General features: G+C 38.3%; 3 protein-coding genes across 4 annotated transcripts; 1 reads left to right on the forward strand and 2 right to left on the reverse strand.

Moving 5' to 3' along the window:
* The first annotated feature begins 4,680 nt into the window (after positions 1-4,680).
* LOC133695429 (mediator of RNA polymerase II transcription subunit 14-like) lies at positions 4,681-14,650 on the forward strand. The gene is made up of 8 exons (XM_062117424.1): positions 4,681-5,307; positions 6,738-7,799; positions 8,050-8,147; positions 8,643-8,817; positions 8,941-9,958; positions 10,080-11,101; positions 11,614-12,689; positions 13,419-14,650. Exons 1-8 carry the CDS (start codon positions 5,098-5,100, stop codon positions 14,218-14,220), a joined length of 5,463 nt encoding a protein of 1,820 aa, XP_061973408.1. The 5' UTR covers positions 4,681-5,097; the 3' UTR covers positions 14,221-14,650.
* Positions 14,651-15,248: 598 nt separating this feature from the next.
* On the reverse strand, positions 15,249-17,628 carry LOC133695430 (pentatricopeptide repeat-containing protein At3g04750, mitochondrial). Its single transcript, XM_062117425.1, has one exon. It carries the CDS (start codon positions 17,450-17,452, stop codon positions 15,506-15,508), a length of 1,947 nt encoding a protein of 648 aa, XP_061973409.1. The 5' UTR covers positions 17,453-17,628; the 3' UTR covers positions 15,249-15,505.
* A 2,784-nt stretch (positions 17,629-20,412) lies between these two features.
* LOC133693930 (transcription factor UNE12-like) lies at positions 20,413-25,505 on the reverse strand. 2 transcript variants are annotated; one of them, XM_062115312.1, is made up of 7 exons: positions 24,712-25,505; positions 24,083-24,196; positions 22,715-22,831; positions 22,447-22,512; positions 21,829-21,894; positions 21,339-21,416; positions 20,413-21,247 (listed from the first exon to the last, which is right to left on the reverse strand). In XM_062115312.1, exons 1-7 carry the CDS (start codon positions 25,036-25,038, stop codon positions 21,017-21,019), a joined length of 999 nt encoding a protein of 332 aa, XP_061971296.1. In that variant the 5' UTR covers positions 25,039-25,505; the 3' UTR covers positions 20,413-21,016. The 2 variants fall into 2 exon arrangements, with proteins under 2 accessions (XP_061971296.1, XP_061971297.1); XM_062115313.1 differs by having other exon boundaries at positions 24,083-24,193; positions 24,712-25,503.
* Positions 25,506-26,146: the final 641 nt, after the last annotated feature.

The following is a 26,146-nucleotide window of genomic DNA, read 5'->3' on the forward strand; positions in this document are numbered from 1 at the left end:
CTAGATGGAGGAGCTGTAGCCTTAAACAAATCCTGGGATTTAAGATACTTGTGCCTGTAAACTTTCAGCCACACATTATGCCCGTTATTGAACAGGTTCCAAGTCTACTTCTCTAACAAAGCAATGATAGCCGATCTAGAGTCCCTTATGCCCAAGCCACCGAACCTCCGAGGACTGGAGATGTTATCCCAATTAACTCGGTGGATCCATTTATCATCATTAGACCTGCCCTGGATAAAGTTCTTGACAATCCCGTCAATGCCACTACAAACCTATTTGGGGAGCCAAAAAGTTTGCATCACATAAGTAGGGATTGAAGTCAGCATTGCTCTAGCTAAAGTCACCCGACCTGCTTTATTTAGTAACCTCATCTTCCAGTCTGTAAGCTTAGACTCAATTCTGTCTAACACAATATTGAAATCTGATGAAGCCAAGATAATTACCCAAGCTACTAGCAAACTTTAAAGAACAAAGATTAGAGATATTGTGCTTCTCACGTCGGCTCGTGTTCTTAAAGCACAGAACTCTAGATTTGTCAAGATTGACCTTGAGACCGGATGCATTGCAAAAATCAGAAACCACCTTGATCATTAGCTGCATCTGAGAAGTACTGGCTTTAGCAAATAACAGAACATCAACTGCCAAAAAAACAGATGCGAGATCAGAGGCCCTTCTCTCGATAAAAAAATTGGTTGCCAAGCCTTATCAGAAGCCTTCTTAGATATAAGACAGGACAAATTTTCCATGCAGAGCACAAAGAGGTAAGGAGACAAAGGATCTCCTTGCCTAAGTCCTCAGGTGGGAGAGAAGGGAGGAAGCTTAGACCCGTTCCAGAGGAGAGTAAGAGAGGGAGCGCAGACACAAAACATAATCAACTTAACAGTCTCTCAAGGAAATCTGAACTCTTCCAGAGTAGACTGGAGGAATCCCAGTTGACCCTTTCATAAGCCTTCTCAATGTCGATTTTAGCAGCAAAACACCATTTCTTGCTTCTCGATCGGTGTATAAAATTCATTACCTCTTGAGATTATCTAAGAAAGGTTAGAGCATGTTAACAAGAACCTTAGTGATTACCTTATAGATCGCAATGCAGAGACTAATAAGGCGAAACTGCTTAAAAAGTAGTTGTCCTCTCCTCTTTTGGAATTAAGACAATCAAGGTCTCAGGTTTATCTGAAACAAAGGAACCATGTACAAATGCTGATCGAACTAGATCCTAGACATCATCTCCCATAACGTACCAATATTGCTTAAAAAATAAAGGTTGGAAGCCATCTTTTCCTGGAGCTTTATAGGACCCCATGCTTGTTAGGGCCGAATAAACCTCCTCATTGGAAACAGGTTTCTGAAGGTTACCAGTACCCCGGGAGCGGGAAGATAGAATTGACAGTGGTGCCCCCTCCATATTATCCCGACTGATTGGTTCAGTCGAACAGAAGAGATTATTGTAAAAAAGGAGAGTCTCGTCTTGCAACTTCGAATTATCTGAGCACCAAACCCCATCTTCTATGAAAAGCTCATCAATACGATTTCACCTTCTTCGGATAGTGGTATGAGCATGAAAGAATTTAGTATTCCTGTCACCATGGCTAACCCATTTTTCTCTAGATTTCTGAAACCAGAGGAGCTCTTCTTATTGAAGGACTAAATTGTAGTATTTACGAAGCCGACGCTCTAAGGATAGAAGAGCCTCATCCACATAGCTTTCTAGTCAACGCTGAATACCATTTAACCTTGCTTCAAGCCTTCTTTTCCGCTGGGAAATGTTACCGAAAATGTTTTTATTGAAGTCAATAGAGTCCTGACGAACTTCTTCAAGACCTTGAAGAACGTTATGGTCACTTCTCCCCCAAGCATTACTGACAAGTTCTTGGTAACTGGGATGAGTAGTCCAAGCCTCTTCAAATTTGAAAGGTCCACCACCGGCCCTGGCCTGCTTTCTACTAAATCGCAGAATAGTCGGATTATGGTCAGAATAGAGACGACATAAGTTCTCCACAAATGCTTCGGGAAAGGTTATGTGCCATTCAAGATTTGATAAGGCTCTATCGAGACTTTTAGCCAAATAACGACCACCATGGATGTGACAGTGCCAGGTGAACCCCAGCCCCTGATATCCCAGGTCAACCAGGTTGCAGATAGCCATCATGTGAAGGAATTTAGACGCCCTGGATCAAGAGAATAAGCCCCCACGGTTCTCAGTTGGAGACGTGATTTCATTGAAGTCTCCCACGCGCGAGAACCCAGGGACCCTGAACATTATCCTTCATCGAACGCAGATACTCCTAAAGCTGAAATCTGGAACTAGGGATGGGAGAAGCATAAATAGCAGAGAGATACCACAAGTTCCCACCCAAGGATATCTGAACAGTAACACATTGGTTAGTAACATCAATAATAGAAGTAGATAAAACAGTAGTAGATGAGAGTAGCCATATGCCTCCTGCATGGCCCTGAGCATCGGCAATGGCCACGGGCGAGTAGCCAATCTCAGCCCAGAAATTTTTCACCTTCACAAAACTGACACGAGTCTCAAGCAGGATGATGAAAGTGGGATGATACCTTCTTACCAAGTTCCATCCGAGTCTTCCCGTCTAGCCCGTTTCTTCTTTTGGTTCCGGGCCTTAGATGAGGTATTAGTCCTGCTATCCAACACAGAAATAGGTCCTCTAGACTTTGTTGAATTTTATGTTCCCCGTGTGGTTTAATGGAGAGAATCTGTTATTATTACTATCGTTAGAATTTCCCTTCAATCTCGACCCCCTATCTCCCTTAGCTTTTTTCTTCTTAGTAACGGTTAACCATTCCCCTTGAACCTTGCTAGGGCCAGCTGATTTCATTGTATCTGTTACAATAGATAGGATTGATACCGTAACTGATGCTTCCGCCGCTTGTGACTCTGAAACTTGTATCTCCGCCTCTGGCACGACGGCTTCTGACACATTCTCCATCGGACAAGCTCTTCCTAAGCGTCCATAGCAGCCATAAATCCCACAAATAATACGAACCCCTCGTATTCAATATTATACCAGTGGTCCTTGGTACATATTTTCCCAACAACTGGTTTATCAAGATCAACCTCCACGCAAATTTTAGCAAACCTGCCCCTTTCCACATTGCGTGTGTTCATATAAACTCTTACAGGATTGGCAATAGCGGACGCCATTGCCAACAAGAGATGAAAACCAGGTTACGAATCCAAACCATTGTTCGATTGATCCTCGCTGAAGACGACACAAAGTCAGAACCATTGACTCACTGCTAAGTAATGATCAAGAACCATCCATGGGCCTCCACTAATCACTTTAGCTCGATCCTCCTCAAGGTCAAACTTGACCGTGAAGAAACCATTATCCACGTCCATGAGCTCAAAGCCTCCGGTCAGTTTCCATGTAAGTGTTCAGTTGGTAGTATCCAATATTCCTACCAAGAAGTTTGATGATTAACGAATCATGCCAGGGATAGCAAAGATCATTAAAAAGTCCATCATCAATACGAATTCTTGGCAGCAGCCTGTTTCCATTGTCATACTCAATCCTTACTAAATTCCATTCTAGCAGATGCATGCCCAGAGTCTTTAACTGAAAGTGGAGTCCTATTGCCCAGGACTTCATCTTTGAACGAGATCCTGCCCTCTTGGAACGAACAGGGTTGTCCTGTATTAACGCCATCATCAAGAGGTTTGGAACGAAGAGGGTTGTCCTGTATTGACGCCATGTTGTCAGTTAATGATAAATTACATATGTAACGCAGATACAAATTCTGATCTATGCAATAAATATTATAATATGGTGTATATCAAGCATATATATATATATATACATACTATGTTGGAAACCATGTCCAAAACGTGTAGTCGTGTCTGAATACATTAATTTGAAGATAATTGAGATGCTAAACACGAGTTATTTAGATAACAACAACAACAAAATGTATAAAAAGCATGATAATTGTTTTTTTTTTACTTTTTAAAATGGTTTTTATCTGAAAAAATTAAATCAAATATTTTTTTAATGATTTTATATGTTAATCGCATTACCAATAAATATAAGCAAGTTGATCTTAATTTAACTTAATTTAACAAATCAACTCAAACTTTGACTTTCTTTAATAAAAATAAAAACTCTTAAATAACTTTGAAAGGATTTTTTTTACTGACTATTTATTTACATGGTCACATTGTATTTTTAAAAAAATTAATTTAATTTTTATTTTAAATAATTTTGGATTGTTTTAATATGATAATATTAAAAATAAATTTTAAAAAATAAAAAATATTTTAGTATATTTTCAAGTAAAAACCAAATGTTATTCCAGTAATAAATACTATTTTAAATATGCAAAACAAAATTGTTTTTGTAATTTTTGTTAGATCTACCAATTTAATTTAGCATGATGGGTGGACTCATAATTTGATATGGGTTGAGTTCCGATAAATAAAAAATTAATCTGATATGATTTAATTGATCTGATGAGTTAACTGCAATCCCATGTAGATATTTTTTAAAATAATTTTTTTTTAACTTAAAATTAAAATGAATGCGTTTTAAGTGACCATGTAACCAAGACTTGGGGGGTTTATGAATCATGATTTTCTACGAACAAGGCTTGGGCTGGTTCCCGAGCGAGAAAGGCATTGGGTTGACCCGTCTCCAGAATAAAAGGGGAAAAGAAAACCAAAAAGAGAAAGGAATGGTGAGGAGGCGAAAAGGAAGTGGTAAGAAGTGGGAATCATCCATAGCTCCAAAAGCTTCGAAGCATAAATAACATAACAATCAAACTACTACTACCCTCTCCCTCTCTCCCTCTCTCCCTCGCAAAGACAATAAACAAGAAGCAAGAAAGAGTGGAGATTGACTGACTGTGTGTGTGTGTGAGTGAGAGAGAGAGAGCCCTTTTAATCTATTTTCCTTTCCAAATCACAAGACATCCCTCTCTTTCCCCGAAGCCTCAAAGAACACACGACTCAAAAACTCAGAAACTATAAAAACAAAACCCTAGCTTCTTCTATTATGTATGCCTGATAGTAAGAATTATAATTCGCAGATCCAATAATATTAGAAAGAAAGAAAGCCCTAACTCTTTCAATCCAGGAAAATGAGTGAGTTAGGGCAACATACTGTGGATTTCTCGACGCTGGTGAGTCGAGCTGCTGAGGAATCCTTTCTTTCTTTGAAAGAATTGGTGGACAAATCCAAATCCACTGACCAATCTGATTCCGAGAAGAAGATTAGTCTTTTAAAGTACTTGCTTGAGACTCAACAGCGTATGCTTAGACTTAATGTCCTTGCTAAATGGTGTCAACAGGTCAGCTTTCTTTGTTCATAAAAAAATTATTTGGTTTTGAAAAGATTGAATTTTTTTTTTGGTTTTTTGTGTTGAAGAGTTTGTTTCTGAAGAAGGGGAATTCTGGGTTTTTCTTTTTTGTCTTTTGTGTGATTTTATAGGGTTTTTGGTTTTTGACTTGAATACTTGTGATTTTAGGTTCTTTGAGTTTTCTTATGTATAAAATAACAGTGATGGTAAGGAATGAAGGATTGAATTTTTGTGGGTTTTGTTATAAGATTGTTAATTTAATAAGAGAATGCTGGTTTCATGAGTATTTGGAGGGGTTTTTCTGAATTTGTGACTCCGGGCAAGTCGCTGACTAGGTGGCTGATTGGATAAGGAGTTTGAGTTTGGGTTCATTAGCTTGAATCGTTGTACGTTGTTTTCGGGAGTCAGTAATTATTTAAAATGTGGAACCGGGAAGAAATTCTGAAGCTTTTTCTAGGGACTTGATTTGTGTGAAATGCTAGGAAATTTGATAGATTGCCGACTCTTGTTTACTAATTATATTAGTGCTCCTTATAGAAAGTTAAATCAGATTTATCTCTGTTGTACAATAATTTGAATTAAAACTTCCTTCTAAGATTTGAACTCGGGAGGAGGCTTGGGTGAACATATCCCCACACGCTTGTAAAAGTAAACGTGATGGAGGGGGTAGTGTATAAGAGTTTATTGTCACCAGTATATTGTGTAAGTGGAGCAGGAAATGCAGTATTTATCAGTTGGAAAATTAATGGCACTAGAGAGTTTAATGAGCTATACCAGCACTAGTGATCAAGCTCTATGAACAGTGGTTTTCAGATATGTGCTACAATTTTATCCGATCGGTTTATTTATTCTGCCAAAAGTATTTGTGTTTGAAAATTACATTAACATATGCTGTGTCTATGGTCTTTACATTCATGTTGTGCCATTGACCAAGGCACCAAATTTCAAGAGGAAGGGAGTTGATGGCAATACTCAGTATGATCATGTGAACTAAGAAACCAATGAACGTTTGCGTGTGTGGTGGGTTATTGCAATCATGGATGTTTTGTGAGACAAGTAGGAAAATTTGCTAAACAAGCATCCTCTGCTATGCATAGTCCTCGTGTAGAATCTTAAGTGAAAGCATTATGAATATTTGAAGTGTAGAAGGTGGCAACCTTTTATGTCCATGGAAAAAATAAACTAGAGAAAAAACCAACCTCCTGAGGCATTAACTTTGCCATTGAAACTCAATATTCTATAACAACTCAAGAACACTGGTATTACCCATATATTTGAAATTTGAAAAGTCTTAATTTTGTTTAAAATCTAATGTGTTAAAGTTAACTTTAGGCTTTTGCTTCTTGTGCAAGTTACAGAAGGCCACTTTCATGTGGAAATAATATCATTTTTTTTTAACTCAGCCTACTTTTGTTTTGCAGATTCCATTGATACAATATTGTCAGCAACTTCAATCAACTCTGTCAAGTCATGATGCTTGTTTTATCCAAGCTGCAGATTCTTTATTTTTCATGCATGAGGGGCTACAACAAGCTCGTGCTCCTATCTATGACGTTCCATCTGCTATAGAAGTGCTCCTCACTGGGTCTTATGAGCGTTTGCCAAAATGTATAGAAGATGTGGGTATACATGGCACCTTAACTGAGGATCAGCAGAAGCCAGCTTTGAGAAAATTGGACACACTTGTGAGATCTAAGTTGCTTGAAGTTTCACTGCCAAAGGAAATTTCTGAGGTGAAAGTGTTTGATGGTACAGCACTGCTTCGTGTTGAAGGTGAATTTAAGGTTTTAGTTACTCTTGGCTACCGAGGGCACCTGTCAATGTGGAGGATACTACATATGGAATTGCTTGTTGGTGAGAGAAGTGGGCCTGTGAAACTAGAAGAAATGCGACGGCATGCTCTAGGGGATGATTTGGAGCGCAGGATGGCTGCGGCAGAGAATCCATTTATGATACTATATTCAATTCTTCATGAGCTTTGCATTGCATTAGTTATGGATACTGTCTTAAGGCAAGTACAAGCACTCCGTCAAGGAAGATGGAAAGATGCAATTCGATTTGAGCTCATATCTGATGGCAGTAGTAGTTCCACTCAGCAAATTCAAGATGGAGAAGCTGATTCATCTGGCTTACGAACACCAGGGTTGAAAATTGTATATTGGCTAGATTTGGATAAAAATTCTACCGTATCTGATTCAGGAATGTGCCCATTTATAAAAATTGAACCAGGACCCGATCTGCAGATAAAATGTGTTCATAGCACTTTTGTTATAGATCCTGTAAATGGAAGGGAGGCAAAATTCTCCCTTGACCAAAGTTGTATTGATGTCGAGAAGTTGCTTCTAAGAGCAATATGTTGTAATAGATATACTCGATTGCTTGAGATTCAGAAAGAGCTGGTAAAAAATGTTCAGATCTTCCGTGTTGCTGGTGACGTCGTTCTTCAGTTCCTTGTGGATGAACTTGATGTTGACCATAAGAAGGTTGGTTCTCTTGTATTTTAGATTTTCAATACTTTCTGCCAAGTTTTAAATCTCTGGTCAAGAAACTCGTGTTGCATAAATAGTGAAGGAGCCATAGTTCTTATGTTGTATTTCAGACTGTCTTCATGGAGGATCATTTGGTCTTAGGATATTAACCTTATCGTTCGGTGCTGTTTTTTTTCTGGAGTAATGATCTTAAATGCATATCATGCCAAATTATTTATTTCCCTTAACTGAATTCTGTATGCAGAAAGAAACCAAGTCTGATGGTGGGGAACTGGAGGGGCAGGATGTACTGTGTGTTCGAGCCTATGGATCTTCTTTTTTTACCCTTGGAATAAATATAAGGTTGTCTTCCCTTTATCCATGCATATGGAATGCTTTTCATTTCATGACCATCGCTATTTATGGGCCTGTCACAAGATGGTTGTCTTTTTTTTTTTTTTTTTTTTTGGGGGGGGGGGGGTTTATAAAATAGGATCAGAGCAAGTTTGAATGATGGGTTATAGAATATTAAATTGTTTTTGAGGGGTCATCATATATATTTTGTATGAAGTATGTCTTATATTTAAAGGTAGATTATTTATCCCCTCCAAGCACACGGGTAGATTCAGCTGTGCTTTGAAAGGATAAATGGCAATCATCTAGTGTGCATAAAGGAAGGGGAATTAAGAACACTCATTATTGATATACTAAAACATGTTTGAAGAAGATGTCTATTCTCTTGTACAACAAGCTTCTTTGTTTCATAGCAGAAACCTCAGACAATAAGGCTATGTTATTGTTAGGGGATGGATTCTCCATTTTCTGTCTAGTTTCCGAGTTTCATTTTTTTGCTTGCAGGAATGGCCGCTTTCTTCTTCGATCATCCCAAAATATAATTATGCCTTCAGTGTTGATGGATTGTGAAGAAGCTTTAAATCAAGGAAGTATAACTGCAGCTGAAGTCTTCATTAGTATGAGGAACAAAAGTATCTTGCACTTATTTGCATCTATTGGCAGGTTTTTAGGCCTCGAGGTAAATTTTACTTGTGGGGAAAAATGAATGCTTTAACTTGAGCTGATTAGATGGCTCTGAATTTTGAACTTCACCCAGACACTCATAGGTATAAATGACTAAACAGATGATGTAACATTGCAGGTTTATGAAAATGGTTTTTCTGCACTGAAAGTACCGAAAAACCTTTTGACTGGTTCAACTACGTTGCTAATGGGGTTCCCAGACTATGGGAATTCTTATTTTCTGTTGGCGCAACTTGATAAGGATTTCAAACCTCTGTTTAAGTTGCTGGAGATGCAACCGGATTCATCTGGAAAAACTCATTCTTCTATTGACTCAACTCCTGTAATGCGCTTGAAGAAAATCGATGTTAGCCAGATGCAGATGCTTGAAGATGAGCTGAATTTGAGTGTCTTTGACTTGGGAAAATTGAATCGCTTTTTGCAGAATGCTGCTGATTATAACCAGACCACTGAACATGGTCTTCCATCTGAATTTCGTCTAGAGGGTCACATGCCAATTGCAGGATGTCCTCTGTCGAGTTTTTCATCTGTTGTTGATGAAGTTTTCGAACTTGAGAAAGGGGCATCTGCACCTTCATTCCCTCTTCAGAATGTTAACTCTTCATTCAATGCATCTCCTGCTTCTCATTTTGCTTCTGTTCCAATGAATCTTCACTCCATTAAAGCCGGAACTCCTTCTCCTAAGTGGGAAGCAGGTATGCAGGTGTCGCAGGTGAATAGCATGGCAAAAGTTTCTGGCGTGGCCTCTCCCTATAATGGATCCTTGTATCCATCAAATAATCTGAAAGGACCAGTGCACTCAAATTCATTCAGTTCACTATCTTCTGGTCTAGGAAGGATTACAGCTGTGAAAAAATTATCAGCTTCCAAATCTGATCAGGATTTGTCTTCTCTTAGATCTCCACATTCAGTCGAGGTTGGCTCTAATTCCCCAATGGATGATGATCATCTAAGACTGCTGAATGACACATCAAAGGATGCAATAACAGGGATTAGGCCCTCTCGATTGTCATCTCCATCTCGACCAACAGGTTCTCGAATTTCAGTATCAAATGGGAAACCTAATGGAGCCAGAAGCTCTCCAGCTGGGCCTGTCAGAGTTGCTGGATCAAACCCCTCAGCTACAACTCCCGTATGTAAGATACTTTCTCTAAGTTCATCTGTTTTCATTAAATTCACAGGATATGTTTTCTGAGATTGTTTTATCCAACTCTTACTATATTACTCATGTTTGACTATAAAAATCCCTCTTTTCAGCCCAAACAGCAGGAGATACTGCAGGAACCCACTGCTTTAGCCATGATGTATCCATACATGAAAAAAATCCAAGAAAGCGTACAGTTGCAGACATGCTGAGTTTAATTCCAGCTCTCCAAGACCTAGATGCTAAAGCAGGATTTTCTAAGAAAGGAAGAACCTCAGAATCAACTCACTTTCAGCAGGTTTCATCACAGATGCTTGTATCGTCAGAAATGGTCTCTAAAAATGAGAGATACAGCTATGGGAATCTTATTGCTGAAGCAAATAAAGGGAATGCACCTTCGAGCATTTATGTCTCTGCTCTGCTCCATGTAGTTAGGCATTGCTCACTTTGCATTAAGCATGCCAGACTAACTAGCCAGATGGACGAGTTGGACATTCCTTACGTTGAAGAAGTGGGTCTGAGAAATGCATCTTCAAATATATGGTTCCGACTTCCATATGCCAGAGGTGATTCATGGCAACACATTTGCTTGCGGCTTGGGAGACCTGGAAGCATGTATTGGGATGTCAAAATAAATGATCAGCACTTTAGGGATTTGTGGGAGCTTCAGAAGGGAAGCAGTAGCACTCCCTGGGGCTCTGGGGTCCGTATTGCAAATACATCTGATGTGGATTCCCATATTCGCTATGACCCAGATGGTGTTGTCCTGAGTTACCAGTCTGTCGAGTCTGATAGTATAAAGAAGCTTGTTGCAGATATTCAAAGGCTTTCTAATGCTAGAATGTTTGCTCTTGGAATGCGTAAGCTGCTTGGAGTTAAAGCAGATGAGAGACAAGAGGAAAACAGTGCAAACTCTGATGTTAAAGTACCCATTGGAGGGAAAAATGCTCATGAGGGAGCTGATAAGTTGTCAGAACTGATGAGGAGGGCATTTAGGATTGAGGCAGTTGGACTGGTGAGTTTGTGGTTCAGCTTTGGTTCGGGTGTCCTAGCTCGCTTTGTTGTTGAGTGGGAACTGGGTAAAGAAGGATGCACAATGCATGTTTCACCTGACCAACTTTGGCCTCATACTAAGGTGTGTTATATTTTATTGTTGTGTTAATTGAAACCCTTATGGGTTAATAGTGTTCAATAAAAGTTAGATATCTGGGATTATTATTATGAAAACTTTGTTTTAGAGTTTTAGTTACGAATTTTTTTGTGGAGTTTTGTGATGAACATTTTCTTTTTAGAGGGGGCTTATGGTGATTATCCCTTCTTTTTTTTGTGGTTTTCTGCTGTCACTTGGTCTTGTAGTCTAAGTATTTTGATTTGATTTGAGATGCCTTATTGTTAGTCTTTGATTGACACTAGAGTGGCAAAACTATTTTGGATGCTGCAAGTCAATTATTTTATTGATGAATAGCATTTTTCCTTCTTCATTTATACTTTGATATTCATGGTAAAATTCTGATGCTTTATGGAATTTGTTGTTTGGTCTTATTGTTGGTCTAGTTTTAGTTCATTTTGTTTTGTGGTCTCTTGTTATGTCGTGTTTATACTTATGCGAGCTGCACTTACATCTCTAGAATTTGGTATTTTGTTCAGTTTCTGGAAGATTTTATAAATGGAGCTGAAGTTGCATCCCTGTTGGATTGTATTCGCCTAACTGCCGGACCCTTGCATGCTCTTGCTGCTGCAACTCGCCCTGCAAGAGGTGGTCCTGCTCCAGGGGCTCCTGGTGCAGCAGCAGCTGTTTCTTCTATGCCAAAACAGGCAGGGTATGTCCAATCCCAGGGACTGTTGCCTAGCAGTTTGATGAATAATATTAGCCAGCCAACTTCTGGCTCAGTAGGCAATGCTTCTATCACTACCGGACCTCTTGGGAATCACAACCCGCATAGTGCTGCAATGTTAGCTGCTGCTGGCCGAGGGGGCCCTGGCATTGTTCCCAGCTCACTGTTGCCAATCGATGTCTCTGTTGTACTACGTGGCCCATACTGGATCCGGATTATTTACCGGAAGAATTTTGCAGTTGATATGCGATGCTTTGCTGGAGATCAGGTTTGGTTGCAACCAGCAACCCCACCTAAGGGGGGTCCTTCAGTTGGGGGATCACTACCCTGTCCACAGTTTCGCCCTTTCATCATGGAGCATGTTGCCCAAGAATTGAATGGATTAGATCCTGGCTTTGCTGGTGGTCAGCAGACAGTTGGACTGGGAAATTCTAACAATCCTAACCCAAGTTCAGTTTCTCAACTGTCAAGTGTTAATTCGAATAGAGTTAACCTTACTAGTTCTGCAGCAATATCTAGGGCAGCAAACCAAGTGGCTGCTTTGAATCGTGTTGGAAATGCTGTTCCAGGATCATCAAATTTGGCTGCTGTAAGCTCGGGATTACCCATACGGAGATCTCCAGGTGCTGTTGTCCCTGCTCATGTGAGAGGAGAGCTGAATACAGCCATTATTGGTCTTGGTGATGATGGAGGGTATGGAGGTGGATGGGTTCCTCTTGTTGCCCTTAAGAAGGTTCTAAGAGGCATTCTTAAATACCTTGGAGTGCTATGGCTTTTTGCTCAACTACCAGACCTTTTGAAAGAGATCCTAGGGTCAATTTTGAAGGACAATGAAGGTGCACTCTTGAATTTGGACCAGGAACAGCCAGCCTTGCGCTTCTTTGTGGGGTAAGTGAGAGAATCTTTTTCCTTGTTGTGAATTAGTTCAAGAGAATTTTTCATGCTATTCAATGATCATTGATCAGTGAGGATGTCTCAGTAATTGGTGTGGTGCTTTAATAATCTTTGCGTGCCCACATGGATGTAACATCATTGTATTTCTTCACACTGTTGTCCACTAGAGAGCATTTAGTCCTTCCTCGTGAAACTCGGAGAGAACAAGAAAAGCCAATGACTGCAAGACAGAAAGAGAGCATTCCACTGCAGTGGCTACAGTTGTTTACTATAATTTACTGAACCCCCTTTTTTTTTTTTTTTCTTCAGGGGTGGGGGTGGGGGTGGGGGTGGGGGTGGGGGATAGGAGTGGTACAGGAAAATACAGGAATGAAAAATATAATAAAATGGGACAAATTACAATACATGTGATGTGCTTCATTCTTGTGTTCATGAGGGACCCATCTGTTGTAATACTAGGTTTAGTTAATACTCCACTGTAGAGGCAGCAATGGAGAAGAGACAGACAATTGAGAGGATATGGAACAAGTGAAACAGGATTGCTGAAACAGCAAATAACGGGGGCCTGCTTGGAAATTATTAATTATAATGGTGGTGATCATTAAATATTCTAGCCCATAGCATGTTTGTATTGTGCAAGGGCTATGTAATTGCAGCATCTTTGTGTTGGGACTTCACATTGTCATTTTTCTTCCATGATTTGATGGCATTTGTTTTCTGCAGGGGCTATGTGTTTGCTGTAAGTGTCCACAGAGTTCAACTTCTTCTTCAAGTGATTAGCGTCAAGCGCTTTCATCATCAACAGCAGCAGCAACAACAACAAAACAATACAGCTGCTCAAGAAGAACTGACTCAATCTGAAATTGGAGAAATATGTGACTATTTTAGTCGTCGGGTAGCATCGGAGCCCTACGATGCTTCTCGTGTTGCATCATTCATTACCCTTCTCACCCTGCCCATATCAGTTTTAAGAGAATTTTTAAAATTAATTTCATGGAAGAAAGGATTGGTTCTGGTACAAGGTGGAGAAATAGCTCCTGGACAAAAACCTCGAATTGAATTATGCCTTGAAAATCATACTGGGTTAAATGTAGACGAGAATTTTGAGAATTCATCTGCTGCGAAAAGCAATATACATTATGACCGGCCCCATAATTCTGTTGATTTCGCACTGACTGTTGTCCTTGATCCAGCTCACATACCTCACATTAATGCTGCGGGTGGTGCTGCTTGGTTACCTTACTGTGTCTCTGCAAGGTTGAGATATTTATTTGGTGAAAACTCGAATGTGTCTTTCCTTGGCATGGAGGGAAGCCACGGAGGCCGAGCTTGCTGGTCGCATGCTGATGACTGGGAGAAATGTAAACAGAGGGTGGCTCAAGCTGTGGAAGTAAATGGCTCTTCGGCAGGAGATGCTCAAGGAAAGTTGAGAGTAGTTGCAGACAGTGTGCAAAAAGTCCTAGATAAATGCCTCCAAGGGTTGAGAGGCGGCGGTGGAGTTGCAGCAAGCTCTGGGGCAACATGATAAATAGGTTCACTGCTTGCATTTTTTGTATTATTTGCAACGAGAGGGAATGAGGAAGTGGATAATGATCCAGTTGTGGGTTTTTCATTCCGTAGGGCTTGCCCATTTCTGGACTCTGCAATTGGTGTTGGAGATACTTGCGTTGATAGGAAATAAGGTCTAATCATTGCACAAGTGCCGATGAAGATATGGATGGCTGGGCAGGAGTTTTCCACACATAAATATCTTATCCAGTGCTCTGATGGTTAGGGTGTAAAATATTTCCTTTGTACAGAAATAACACTTGATGAGTAGACAAACTTTGTAAAAAATGAAAAAAATCTGTTAGATTTGTATACTCAATGGGCATTAAAAAGGTGTCTAAGATTGTTTTCAGACTGCTCCAGGACATTAGTTTTATGTATACGCTGTTGCTGTCTGTTGTTCCCAATTTCAAACATTTTGTCTTTAGGAAATCACTAAGTTAAAAGATCTGCCACCTTCTGATCATCCATAAAATTATACAGTTTAATACTAAATGTGTTCGAGATTGGCTCACTAGCGTAATCATGAGTTACGAGATGAGGCATTCTACCTTAACAACGTGTCTTCGTGAGAATGTATCCAATTCTTTCAAGACAGTTCTTTCTTCTCCAACGTCCTTCCAAGCTCAGATCAGGAGCTTGGATTGCTTTTTTATTACCTTTACCTCCCCCCCTCATGTCCCATTACTCCAGCCAGAGTTGGTGATTTTTACTAATGTACTCCAGCTGATCATTCATGTATTGACATAAACTCGTTGCGCTGTCTTCCTTGTATCATAAAAAGGCACTTTCATTCAAATCATGTCTCCCAGGATTCAGGAAGCTGCAGCAGCCATGCTGGGAAGTTCCTCATTAGCTGCATGAATGTATAATGAGAATTCATTTGAGAAACCATGCTGTGAACTCATATAGTGTAAAGGAAGCTTCATGTCCATTTTACGTTCAAGGAATTGCAATGGTGTCCACATTGGATCATCACTTCTATATGGTTCAAACTATCAAAGCTTTTGTGAGGAATAGTATCGATTAAAAAAATAACGATCCATCTCAATCAGAAGAAGCAGCTCTTTAATCCGAGCATGACTGCTATTTTTCATTTTCATCCATCTAGATTCACCTAGCTGCTTAAAATGGATGCCTCATTTTCATCTGGTCACGGACTTGGCTAATTCTGAAAAGCTCTTATGCAACAATATTCTTTGTATTCAAGTAACGGATGGATCTAACTCCTATCTTCCAGATTGGAAACCTAATTTCCGTGCTCATAAACCTAAATCTGCCCCTGGCTTCATTTCATTTTTCAGACAGTTCAAAATGGAGCTGATGTCCACCCATCCTGGATGGCACTTGTCTGCAGAAATAAAGTTGTGGACGGCTCCATCCACAACCACACTGCTGCATCCAGCAGTCTTCTTCACTCCTCTACTTTCCATGGTCTCCCTAATTTTTTTAGAGTAGCTCCATCTTCCACTAGCAGCATAAATGTTAGACAGCAAGGTGTATCCACCTTCTTCCTCGGGGTCCAAATTTAGCAGCTCCCTGGAAGCTATTTCTGCCAATTCCACATCTCCTTGAGCTTGGCAAGCATTTAGCATTGCCCCCCAGATTGATCGACTTGGTTTCATGGGCATCTGATCAATGATATCTTTTGCCTCAGACAACCTCCCTGATCGTGCTAGAAGATCCACCAGACATCCATAGTGCTCCACTCCTGGTTCAATGCCATAGTCTGTCATAGAACTAAATACTTTAATCCCTTGATCTACAAGTCCACTGTGGCTACAAGCTGAAAGAACAGAAACAAAAGTCACATCGTCTGGACTTACATCTTCCTGCATCTCAGAAAACAGTTCCAATGCTTTGCTTCCATAACCATGGAAAGCTAATCCTGTTATCATTGTTGTCCATACAGTGACATCCTTTTTATCGATTTCCTTGAAGACCCTTAAAGCCCTCTCAATACTTCCACACTTGCAATACATGTCAATCAATGCTGAACCCAAGAAAGCATCTAATTTGATTTGCATTCTAATTACCCACCCATGTGCCCACCTCCCTTGGTCCAGAGCTCCTGATTCTGTGGCGGCAGAGACTAAGCTAATCATTGTGACAGTATCAGGTATAACGTTCTCCATCACCATGTCTATGATTAACTCCTTTACACTTGCGAAATCACCCCTACAGGCATATCCAGTAACCAAAGAATTCCAAGAAACAATATCCCTACAAGGCATTTGATAAAAAAATAATCGTGCCTGCTCTAATTCACCCACCTTAGCACACCCTGCAACTATCATGTTCCAGGAAACAATATCCTTCTCCTTCAACGCACCAAAAGTCCTCAAAGCAAGCTCGACCTTTTGGCACTTGACATACATATCCAAAAGAGCATTACCCAAGATCAAATTCGACGATATAGTAGGTTTCCTCCTCTCCATCCACCCATGAACAGCCTTCCCAAACTTTACATTTCCTAATTGCCCACAAGAAACAAGCAAACCCAAAATAGTAAACTCATCAGGTTCAAGGCCCAAACCCACCATTTCATGAAACAATCTCATTGCTTCCAAACCAAACCCTTTCTTAGCATAACCAACAATCATAACATTAAACGAAACAATATCTGGACTGGGCATCTTTTCAAATACCTGATGTGCAAGTCTCACTAGTCCATTCTCTAAGTACACTTTAATAAAGGTATTCTGCAAATATCCAAATGAGAACAACCCTGTAACAATGGCCTGGCAATGGATTTGCTTCACTTGTGATATAAAGTCGACAGCTTGAAGCAAATAAAGCAGTGTCTGCTTATCTGGGCACTCACCAGAACTCAACAAAACATTGTACAGATAAAAAGATTCAATCTTTTTCAATGAAGAAAAAGCAGAAATCAATGTATTGTAAATAAAAAGATTTGGGTTAGGAGTGAAGTGATTAAAAAGAGTAATCGCCAAGTCTAAGTTATCAGGGTGTGAAACAGCTGAGAAGTAAATGAATCTACTCATTGGAAATGTTTTGCCAATGAGTTTACTGCTTCTCATTATCCGACACAAAATCTGCTTGAAATGATCTCTGGTTTTGCATTTTTCAAGAAGAACAAGAGATGGGTGATTAAGGTCAAGTGATAGTGTAGGATCCCATGTGGTGTTGTTAGTCCTCTTGCTTGCAGTATAACTAAGGAAACGGACACCTCTCCCATAACGGTACATAGATAGATGGTAAATTTGTAGCAGATGATGCTGACAAGTGATATGCTAAACCCAACTAACAATGTTGTTGTTTGTTACTCAAACATAGTTGAGTGCAAACAATGAACAATCACTGGACTGTTTGTCAGGGAATGGCATTGATCTTTCAGACATTTATCTGTCTAACAGTATTACTAGAAAAGGTCCAACCTTTGAAGGGTTTATGACAGCTCTATTAGTGTAAATACACTTAGGTTTCATTAATTCAACGATTTATGTGCGTTCTTAAGTTTTTTCCTTTTCATATTTTATTAATGTTCAGAGTTATTATTTTCTTACAACTTTCTATAAAAAAATTCCCCTTTTCTGTTTCCATAACAAGACTATTTTGTGCCAGCTTTTATGAATTGTTACAATATCCATGAAAAAAAATAAAAAAATTCTTACAATATCCATGATGAGAAGTGGCTATGGTAACTCTAGTGGCAGTTGGCAGAGGCAAGTAGTCTCAGTTAACATTGATGAAAAGTTTTGCACTACTCTTTCTCATTATTCTTCTAATTGTCTCTCAATTCTCTTCTTTTCTCTTCTCTAAACTTTCTTTTCTTCTCAAATCCTTGTTGTTAAGCAAGGTTCATAACAAAATTGATAGTGGAGCCATCAAAGATCCACCATCAATCTTTGTTAAACACATAATCATTAACCATGGTAGAAAACAAATAAATACAAGAAAAAAAAGGTTTTAAATTCTTCAAAAATTAAATACAAACAATTTTTTTTTTAAAAAAAAAGACTCTATTAAAAAATCATCTTCAAAACCCATGGCTTAGATCATGAGACCGGGATAAAATAATAGAAAAGAAATTGAAAAAAAAAGAATGCCGAACCATATTAACTTTCAAACCTGTGATCCGTGTCATTAGATCGGAAGTAACACAAATGAAAAAACTATGAAGCTCATTCCCTAATAAATCAAATACAGAAGGATAAAACCGGGAAAAAAATCAATCACATAAAAGGATCCAAAATAAAAATTTATAATTAAAAGAATGAGGGTGAAAAATGAAATAAAAAATAAATTAGAGGGCATAAAAAAATTTAATTGAGGGTTAAATTAAAAAGACAAAAACTTTAACAAAAGAAAAAAGAAATCAAAAGAATGAGGGATAAATTTTTTTAAAAATAAAACAACATAAACTTTGATTGAATGATGAAATTGAAAACTAATAAAACTTTAACAAAAAAAGCCAAGGAAAAAAATCAGAAATAAAAAAAATAAGGATCAAATTGTAAAAAATAATACTTGATAAATTGTAATTTATGAGCTAAATTGAAAACATAAAAAAAATTATGAAAAAGCCAAGGGTAAAAATAAAAAACAAAAAATATAAGAGTTGAAATCGAAACACAAATTAAAAAAGGATAAAGGTGTATTTTTTCTGAAAAAAAGAAAAGAAAAGGAAAGAGAGGACACGTGTAACACCAACAAGAAGAGGACACGGTGATGCTTTCAAAGACATGATGAAAGTGCAGGTTTGGCCATCGGGTGTCATCAAACACGTCGCTCAAAGAGCACATACACCACCCATATGTTTGAGCGTAATAAGCACACACCAACAGCTCTTTGGAATAAAAAATTAATTACCTAAATTAAAAATACTAAAACGCTTGTCATACCTCTAGAAATTACAAAAAAAAAAACCTAGGTGGAAGGACCAAAATACCCTTTGGACTCATACCTTACTTTTTTGTCTTTTTTAAGGGTAAAAACATCTTTTTACTGTATTCAAATAAATGAAAATACAAACATACAACAGTCCTAATTTTTTTACCTTGAGGGTAAATATGTAATTTTACTGTTTATTTTTTAAAAATATAAATATATTCTCTAACAAATTTTTAATGGCTAATAAGCCATTCGAAAAAATTATAAGACCCCATAACAAAGATTTTCTTTTTAAAAATAGAAGGATAAAAAAATAGTTTTATTGTATAAATCTACAATAATCTATGTCTAGTATTACAGTAAAAAATCTATGCCCAATATATTTTATTAGTCATATGTTGAACATAAATAAAGAATTAACTTTTCAAAATTTAACTTTTCATTAAACTACTTTTCAATAGTTCAAGTTTTTAAGATTCTTAGGTGAGGTTGCTGTTTTAGCCTAGTTTTAAGCCCAAAAATGACATAAGCCTTCATGTTATGTATAAAGCTATGCTCTATGATAATTTTTTCCAATTTTAATCATAGTAATTCAACTCCTAGCGAGTCAGACTTGTTTTCTTTTAGATTTGGAATCTTTTTCAAGTTAAATTTGATTTTGAATAGATTTAGAAATTGATTTCGTCAAATCAAATCAAATCATTCTGTTAGCCTGAAGAAATCAAGTGAGATCTATCCGAGCCAACTTCATGGATTTTTTTGTTAAAAACAAAATGATGTAATTGAAATTGACTCAATTTCATACGACAAACCTACAACCTAAATCTTGATCTGAATTAAACACCAAACCGAGTATAATAACTACATTTTAACAACAGGGAAGCAAGCCCTAGCATGGTTTCTTATGGCCTTGCTTTCTTTGATTGCTTTGGCTAATGGCCTATAAGCCTATTATTCGATTGGTGCTATTTATTTTCCGTACTTTCCAAGGACTCGAGCAACATCGATCGATGCAACATCTGTGCAAGCCAGCAGTGAGGATTCCATTAGAGAACAACAACAGATCCAGGGTGGTCAGGCTATGAGACCATGCTGGAGGGCTTGCATCTGATCAGTGGTACAAGCTCTATGAGTTGCCCCACAAAATTCCCTCATTGAATTTTCTTTTTCTTTTTAATTTTAAAAGAAAAGACACTAAATGATCTATATATATATGAGATCATGCTGTACGTAGTAATGTTTTAGATACACATCACCCCAATGCGCCCCCCATACATAGCTCATCCTTCAATGATCATTCAAGCAGGAAAAGAAATTGCAAAAAGGGCACCATTTACTTTTTCAGAAGAAACAAAATCACTCTATAAACAATCCAAGTACGGCAATTGTTTTTGTCAAACAAGAAGCTTCTTACATAACTTTAGAAGACAGCATCCTAACATCTATTTCAACTTGAATACAAATTTCTTCGAATACATGATACACATACCCATCAATCCCTTTTGGAAAGGCCCTACATTCCCACTATGCAAAGGGAGAAGAAAAGAGAGTTCTTGCCACTAATATTCTGGTCATTTTCCACTAAGTACCCCACCACCTCAAATATTTAGAATAGGGTCACATTTATAGAGAGCTTCAGAAATTTCTTGCCTTGACTTGACCATTGCTGTATAACATCAAGTGCCCGTGATTTATCTTCCTTGGCATGGAAATGACTAGCTCGTTTGACGAGAAAGGAAAAGAGAAGAGCAGTTTCCCTGACTTGATTATTTTTTGTTTCTCGGTAAGGTCGACTAGTAGTGGAGGTTGAAACCTGAATCGAGTGTCGATGTAGAAATGGGACTAGAGCAGTTCTTGGGAACCAGATGCCCGCTGGATTGATCGATGTGTATGCAAAGCTTGCACGTTCTTGCTTAGGTTTATGAGGGGGGGTTAGACTCGGGCTTGACCAGTGTTGGAGCATTCGGTGGGCGTGCTCGGAAGATTGCTGAAGCAAGTGATACAGGCATGATGCAGAGTGCCTTGGACTGAAGGAGCTGCATGGCAGCTCCAACATCTTCTTCCATCAACTTAGCTACTTCCTGTTCAGTGCCATCGTTTGACCAATTCTCCCAAGCTTGCTGATTGGCTCCTCCTTCAATGCCTTCTCCCTTAATCACATCAAAACCATAACTTAATAAATACACGATAAAAAAAAAACTTAGGAAAATTAAGTGTCAACATTTTTTCAAACTCTACCACCTGAACTGATGATAGTGGTACATCAGCTACAAGCTGAGCCACAGCGCCCGCCGCACCGAGTCTGCTCATACTCAAAACCTGATTGAATGTACAAATGAAACCAAAGTATTATAATGGAGGTTACCAGGATCACAGTTCATGTCCCTTTCTAGTTTCTATATTCTATATTCAATAATGACTTGATTTCCAGAGTGCAGTTGCCGACGCGGGACAGATCCACTTCAGGCTTGACATCTTAACTAATCCGTTTAAAGGTCTCCAATTATGTCTAGGATAGTCAAAATGTTAGGGCCCTACCATGATGAAGATCTCCTGATGAGAAGAACAATTATAGACTTGTTGGAACCAGATTGCCTTTTAGATAGCAAGCTGATCTGGTCTGTTAATGCTTTAACAATACATATCAGAGAGATAAATTTGAATAATATATATCAATCTCTCTAGATCATAAATCAGTTTGAATAGCAATGGCAGCTTCAAGTTTCAATACCTTGACTTGGAGTCTAAGAAACTTCACATAATCCACAATTTCGTCCAGCATGGCTGCCCTATCTGTCTGCATGAAATTTGGAATATGTTAGCGTATAAAAAAATTTGGAACTGCAAAAGGATTTTACAAGGTAAAATCAATCTTATGGTTTCAGAGAAATCAACTCCTTGATGTTGTCTATATTACAACCCAAACTATTAATTTTGTGAGATAAAATTCAGAGGATTTGACAATCTATACATGCAGAACCAGCATTTGTCTAACTCTAGGGATTTCTCCCTTCTACACACATGCTCTAATCCTTGAAAACACCCCACTAGATCGAACTAGCTTCGCTAAGGATTAAGAGAGAAAAGTAGGAAGAGAAGTATATATGGTGGAAGACAATTCTCTTTCATATCATATTACTTCTATGCGAGGACGTGGTCTTGGACTTAGATTACAATATTTTCATAACATATTTATGTTACACTATGGAGAATTCTAGATATTGAATAATCACATCATTAATATTCTACATACATGTACCTAGACTAAGTAGATTTTCAGAAACCTTATGGAGAGGAGGAAGAAGAATTTCAGTTGACTGTAAAGTAAATGCACCGAGTACACGCAAACCTTGTTGCAAGTGGGAACCAATTCCTGCAACGCCTTCACCCTCTCCGTGATTCTTACTCTTCGCAACTGCATCCAGAAGACAAATGATCAAAGGCTGGTTAAAAATCCAATACCAAAGTAGAAACAGCTATAGAGAAATGTTGAAAAAGAATTTTAAGCATAATGAATTGCTTATTATGCAACTTCAACATGGAGAGATTTTCTCAAAAATTGCATGGATATTCATATACAGATTCCACAACAGAAATGAAAAAGAAATCAAGTTTACCCTCTCAGCAATACTGTGCGGATCTGTAGCTTGGCCCCGTCTTGCTCGCACCCTTGGCCGAATGCCAGGTGGTTGTGGTACAGCTGAAACTGCTCCTGATGTTGGCTGGCTATTAAACTGTGCAAGATATTTAAAAAAGAAGATGGTAAATATTGTTAAGATACAACGCAATGATGAGGTAAATGTTAGGATTCAATGCAATGATGAGGAGTTTTTTAGAAGGAAAAGTTTATCCGTATAGTAATCATAAAAGGAGAAGGTTGGCGAAAGCACTATCAATCTGTCAACATGGAATGCCTTTGCAAGTGACATATACAAGCACTAAGTCACAATGTGATGTATCTTTCTGGAGTTTGATCAGTTTTAATACATGTCTCATTGCTTGAACATTCAAGGCCTCTCAAACTAATTCTTTTCAAGATCTTGGGAATTTCAGGTGGAATCAGAACAGATAAGAACAAGCCAAGTGCACGGTCATCTGATAGAGGTCAACCTAAGAATTATTGCCAACGAGAAATTGTAACCCCACAAGCAAAAAACTAAGAAAAGTTTTAAGATTTACTGGTGATGACGGATTCTACACGTTGTGGAAGAGTCAGAACATCAAATTGAATCATTTTAATTAGCCGCCCATTCATGGTTGCGCAACACTTATCAAGGCTTGTTCTTGCACAAATTATTAAATACATTCAACCAAGGCTGACAACATTGTCAAAGGTTATAACTTCAAAGTCAAATAAGAAATTCAATTAATTTTTATTTTTACACCCAGGAAATCATGCCAAAAACCTGCAAATTTGAGAAAAATAAACATTTGACAAGTGGCCAGATCAATTCCTAAGAGGCAGCACTCTTCTTTTTATTGGTAGGACTCAACTAGAAAAGAGAGAACACGCTCACATGTTATTCAAGGAGTATTTCAATTATACATGCGCATGCTGACACTCATGCTTCCACTGAAGCTTGACAAAGACTACCACTACAAATGCTGGAAGAAACAACTAGGTACGGTTGTGCCAATGACCATTCAGTGCAGTGACACTTTCTCCTAAAAGGCATAACATTTTAAACACTACAGAAAACACACAAACACCCTAATGATATTGTCGAACAAAATTAAATGAAGCCCCCCTCAGTATTGAATATTCTTCAATCTTCAGGAACCATGAATTTAACCAACAAACCCACACCATCAACCCAATTAGAAAGGGCATATATCAGTCCCAAATTTAAATAAAAGGAGAACAAGAAGGTAGTTCATTACGAGATTTGTCCAGATATTACATACTGGAATAACAAAAGATGTTCAGATGAAGGTGACCATATAGCAAGGATATCTTAGTCCAAACAATCTTTTTTTTTTTTTACCTGGTGAATCTGAGGTGGTCCAAGTGGTGGTGGTGTAGACCGGATTGATGAATGAATCTGCAATTGTCCAAACGTTGGGAACAAGCTAGTCATGTGTACAGAATCTCTCCCCTGCTACCACAATTACCAAGTTATAATAAATCAACCATTTGGACCAAATTTACCATAAGCAAATACCTCTCAAATTAAGTCTCCATTTTTCTCTTTTCAGACTTTAATGGGTTGGTAATATATCTAAATTTTAGCTCATGAGAAAAATATAGCAAGCCATATCAGTGTTTTTCCAAGCTAGCTTAGCAGTAAATCAAGATGTTTCTTGAATTGGAAAACAAAATAACATGTTAGTATTATCATGTTCTTCACTCGAAGGAATCCAAAGTTGACACCCCCTATGTATACTACAATCTTTACCATAGCAAAATCCAGAAAATTGACAGCACAAATGCAAAAATACAGACACTAAAACCAACTCAAAAGTACTAAGAAACAAACAGACAAATCCACTTAGAAAACCACCAAGCTAGACACAGAAAAAAACAAACTAGATTATAAGTCAACATAAACAACAGTTTATAAACAAAGAAACAGAATAAAAGCAACTAGAGAAGGAAAGAAAGGATAGAACTTACCAAGAATCCAGCAGAAGTGATAGAAAAAGGAGAAGCATTATTGATATTATTGCTGTTGTTGGTATCTAAAGAACTACTGCCATCATCTTGTTGTTGCCTTAAAAACCCATGATGCTCCAAGTTTAACCCTAAAGGCATCATTCCCATATTATTATTAGCACTACTCCTCATTAATCCAACATTAGCAGCACTAGACCCTAACTGCAACCCCATCATGGGCAGGCTGGTGGACCCCACAGCCTCACCACCATAACCAGGTGGCTGCCCTGCCAAGATCTGCTCAAAGAAATCATCTCCTAACCCTTCAGGTGGGGGATTTCCTGCCATGCATGCAAATATATGACACAAAATACTACTGCTATAAGAAGACTTTGTTTAGCTTAGTATAAGCAGCAGCAGTAATAAAACTCAGCAAGAAGACTTGTTGTGCTTTGTTTTTTGTTTCTTTGAGGAAGAGAGAAAGTAATATGTATAGAGAGACAACGAAAGGGAATATATGGGGGATTTTAATGGGAAATCCAAGAAAAAGAGAGTGTTGTGTTGGTGAATTGGGTGGCAGATCCGGAGCCCAATAGCCCGGAAAGTGAGTTGTGGATTCCAAAGATGGGATTAATGGGCATGGCTGTTAGTACTTCTACTATATTTTGATATATATTTTGTTCAGTAAAAGAGATGGAGAGAAGCTAAGAAGAATATGCAGTGTTTTCTTTTCCTTTTTTCTTGTTGGTTTTCGTTCGCTTATGGGGTCTGACTTGTGGTTAGTGCTGTGTGTGGCCTGCCTTTAAAAGGTTGAGACTCCGAGGGAATGAGAAAGTTTTATTATTTTATGTCTGCCTTCTGCACTGTCCACCCTAGCTAATGCTGTTCACTACCTGGCCCTACCCGCTCAGAATCACACCATCAATAAAATCAAAATAATTTTCCAAATGATTCATCAGTTTCTATGCTTATTAAGTTGGTCTTTGTCTCTTTAACACCTTTCATGATTTTGCAGGTCTCTCTCTTGGAGGGAGGAAGTGATTTGTATTGCTACAAAAGGTTTCTTGATATTATTTTGATGGCTGCGGTTACAAGGATCCATAGAACTATAAGAAAATTTTGCATGTGATTAATGAATATCATAAAGAAATATGCAGTAATATGAACAGTGAGAACAAAAGAAAAATGAAGCATGGCATCCACATGTAAATGACATCAAAGTTATACATACTATAAAGGAAGATGATCGACAAATGACTGGCAACTAATGACTAGATGATCATATTGTAATGTCTTCTTGTATGTGATGTTAGTATTGACTCGTTTGAATTTTTCAACTATAAAAAAAAAAAACAAATAAAGTTGCTTGGAAGAGCTTGTCCGGTGTCTACTACCCTCTAAAAGTTGGATCCTTTTAGCAGGTGTTATGGAGTTTGCATTATGTCAGCCTTCCCCA

Source organism: Populus nigra, chromosome 5, assembly GCF_951802175.1.
Source record: "Populus nigra chromosome 5, ddPopNigr1.1, whole genome shotgun sequence".
Taxonomy (NCBI): Eukaryota; Viridiplantae; Streptophyta; class Magnoliopsida; order Malpighiales; family Salicaceae; genus Populus; species Populus nigra.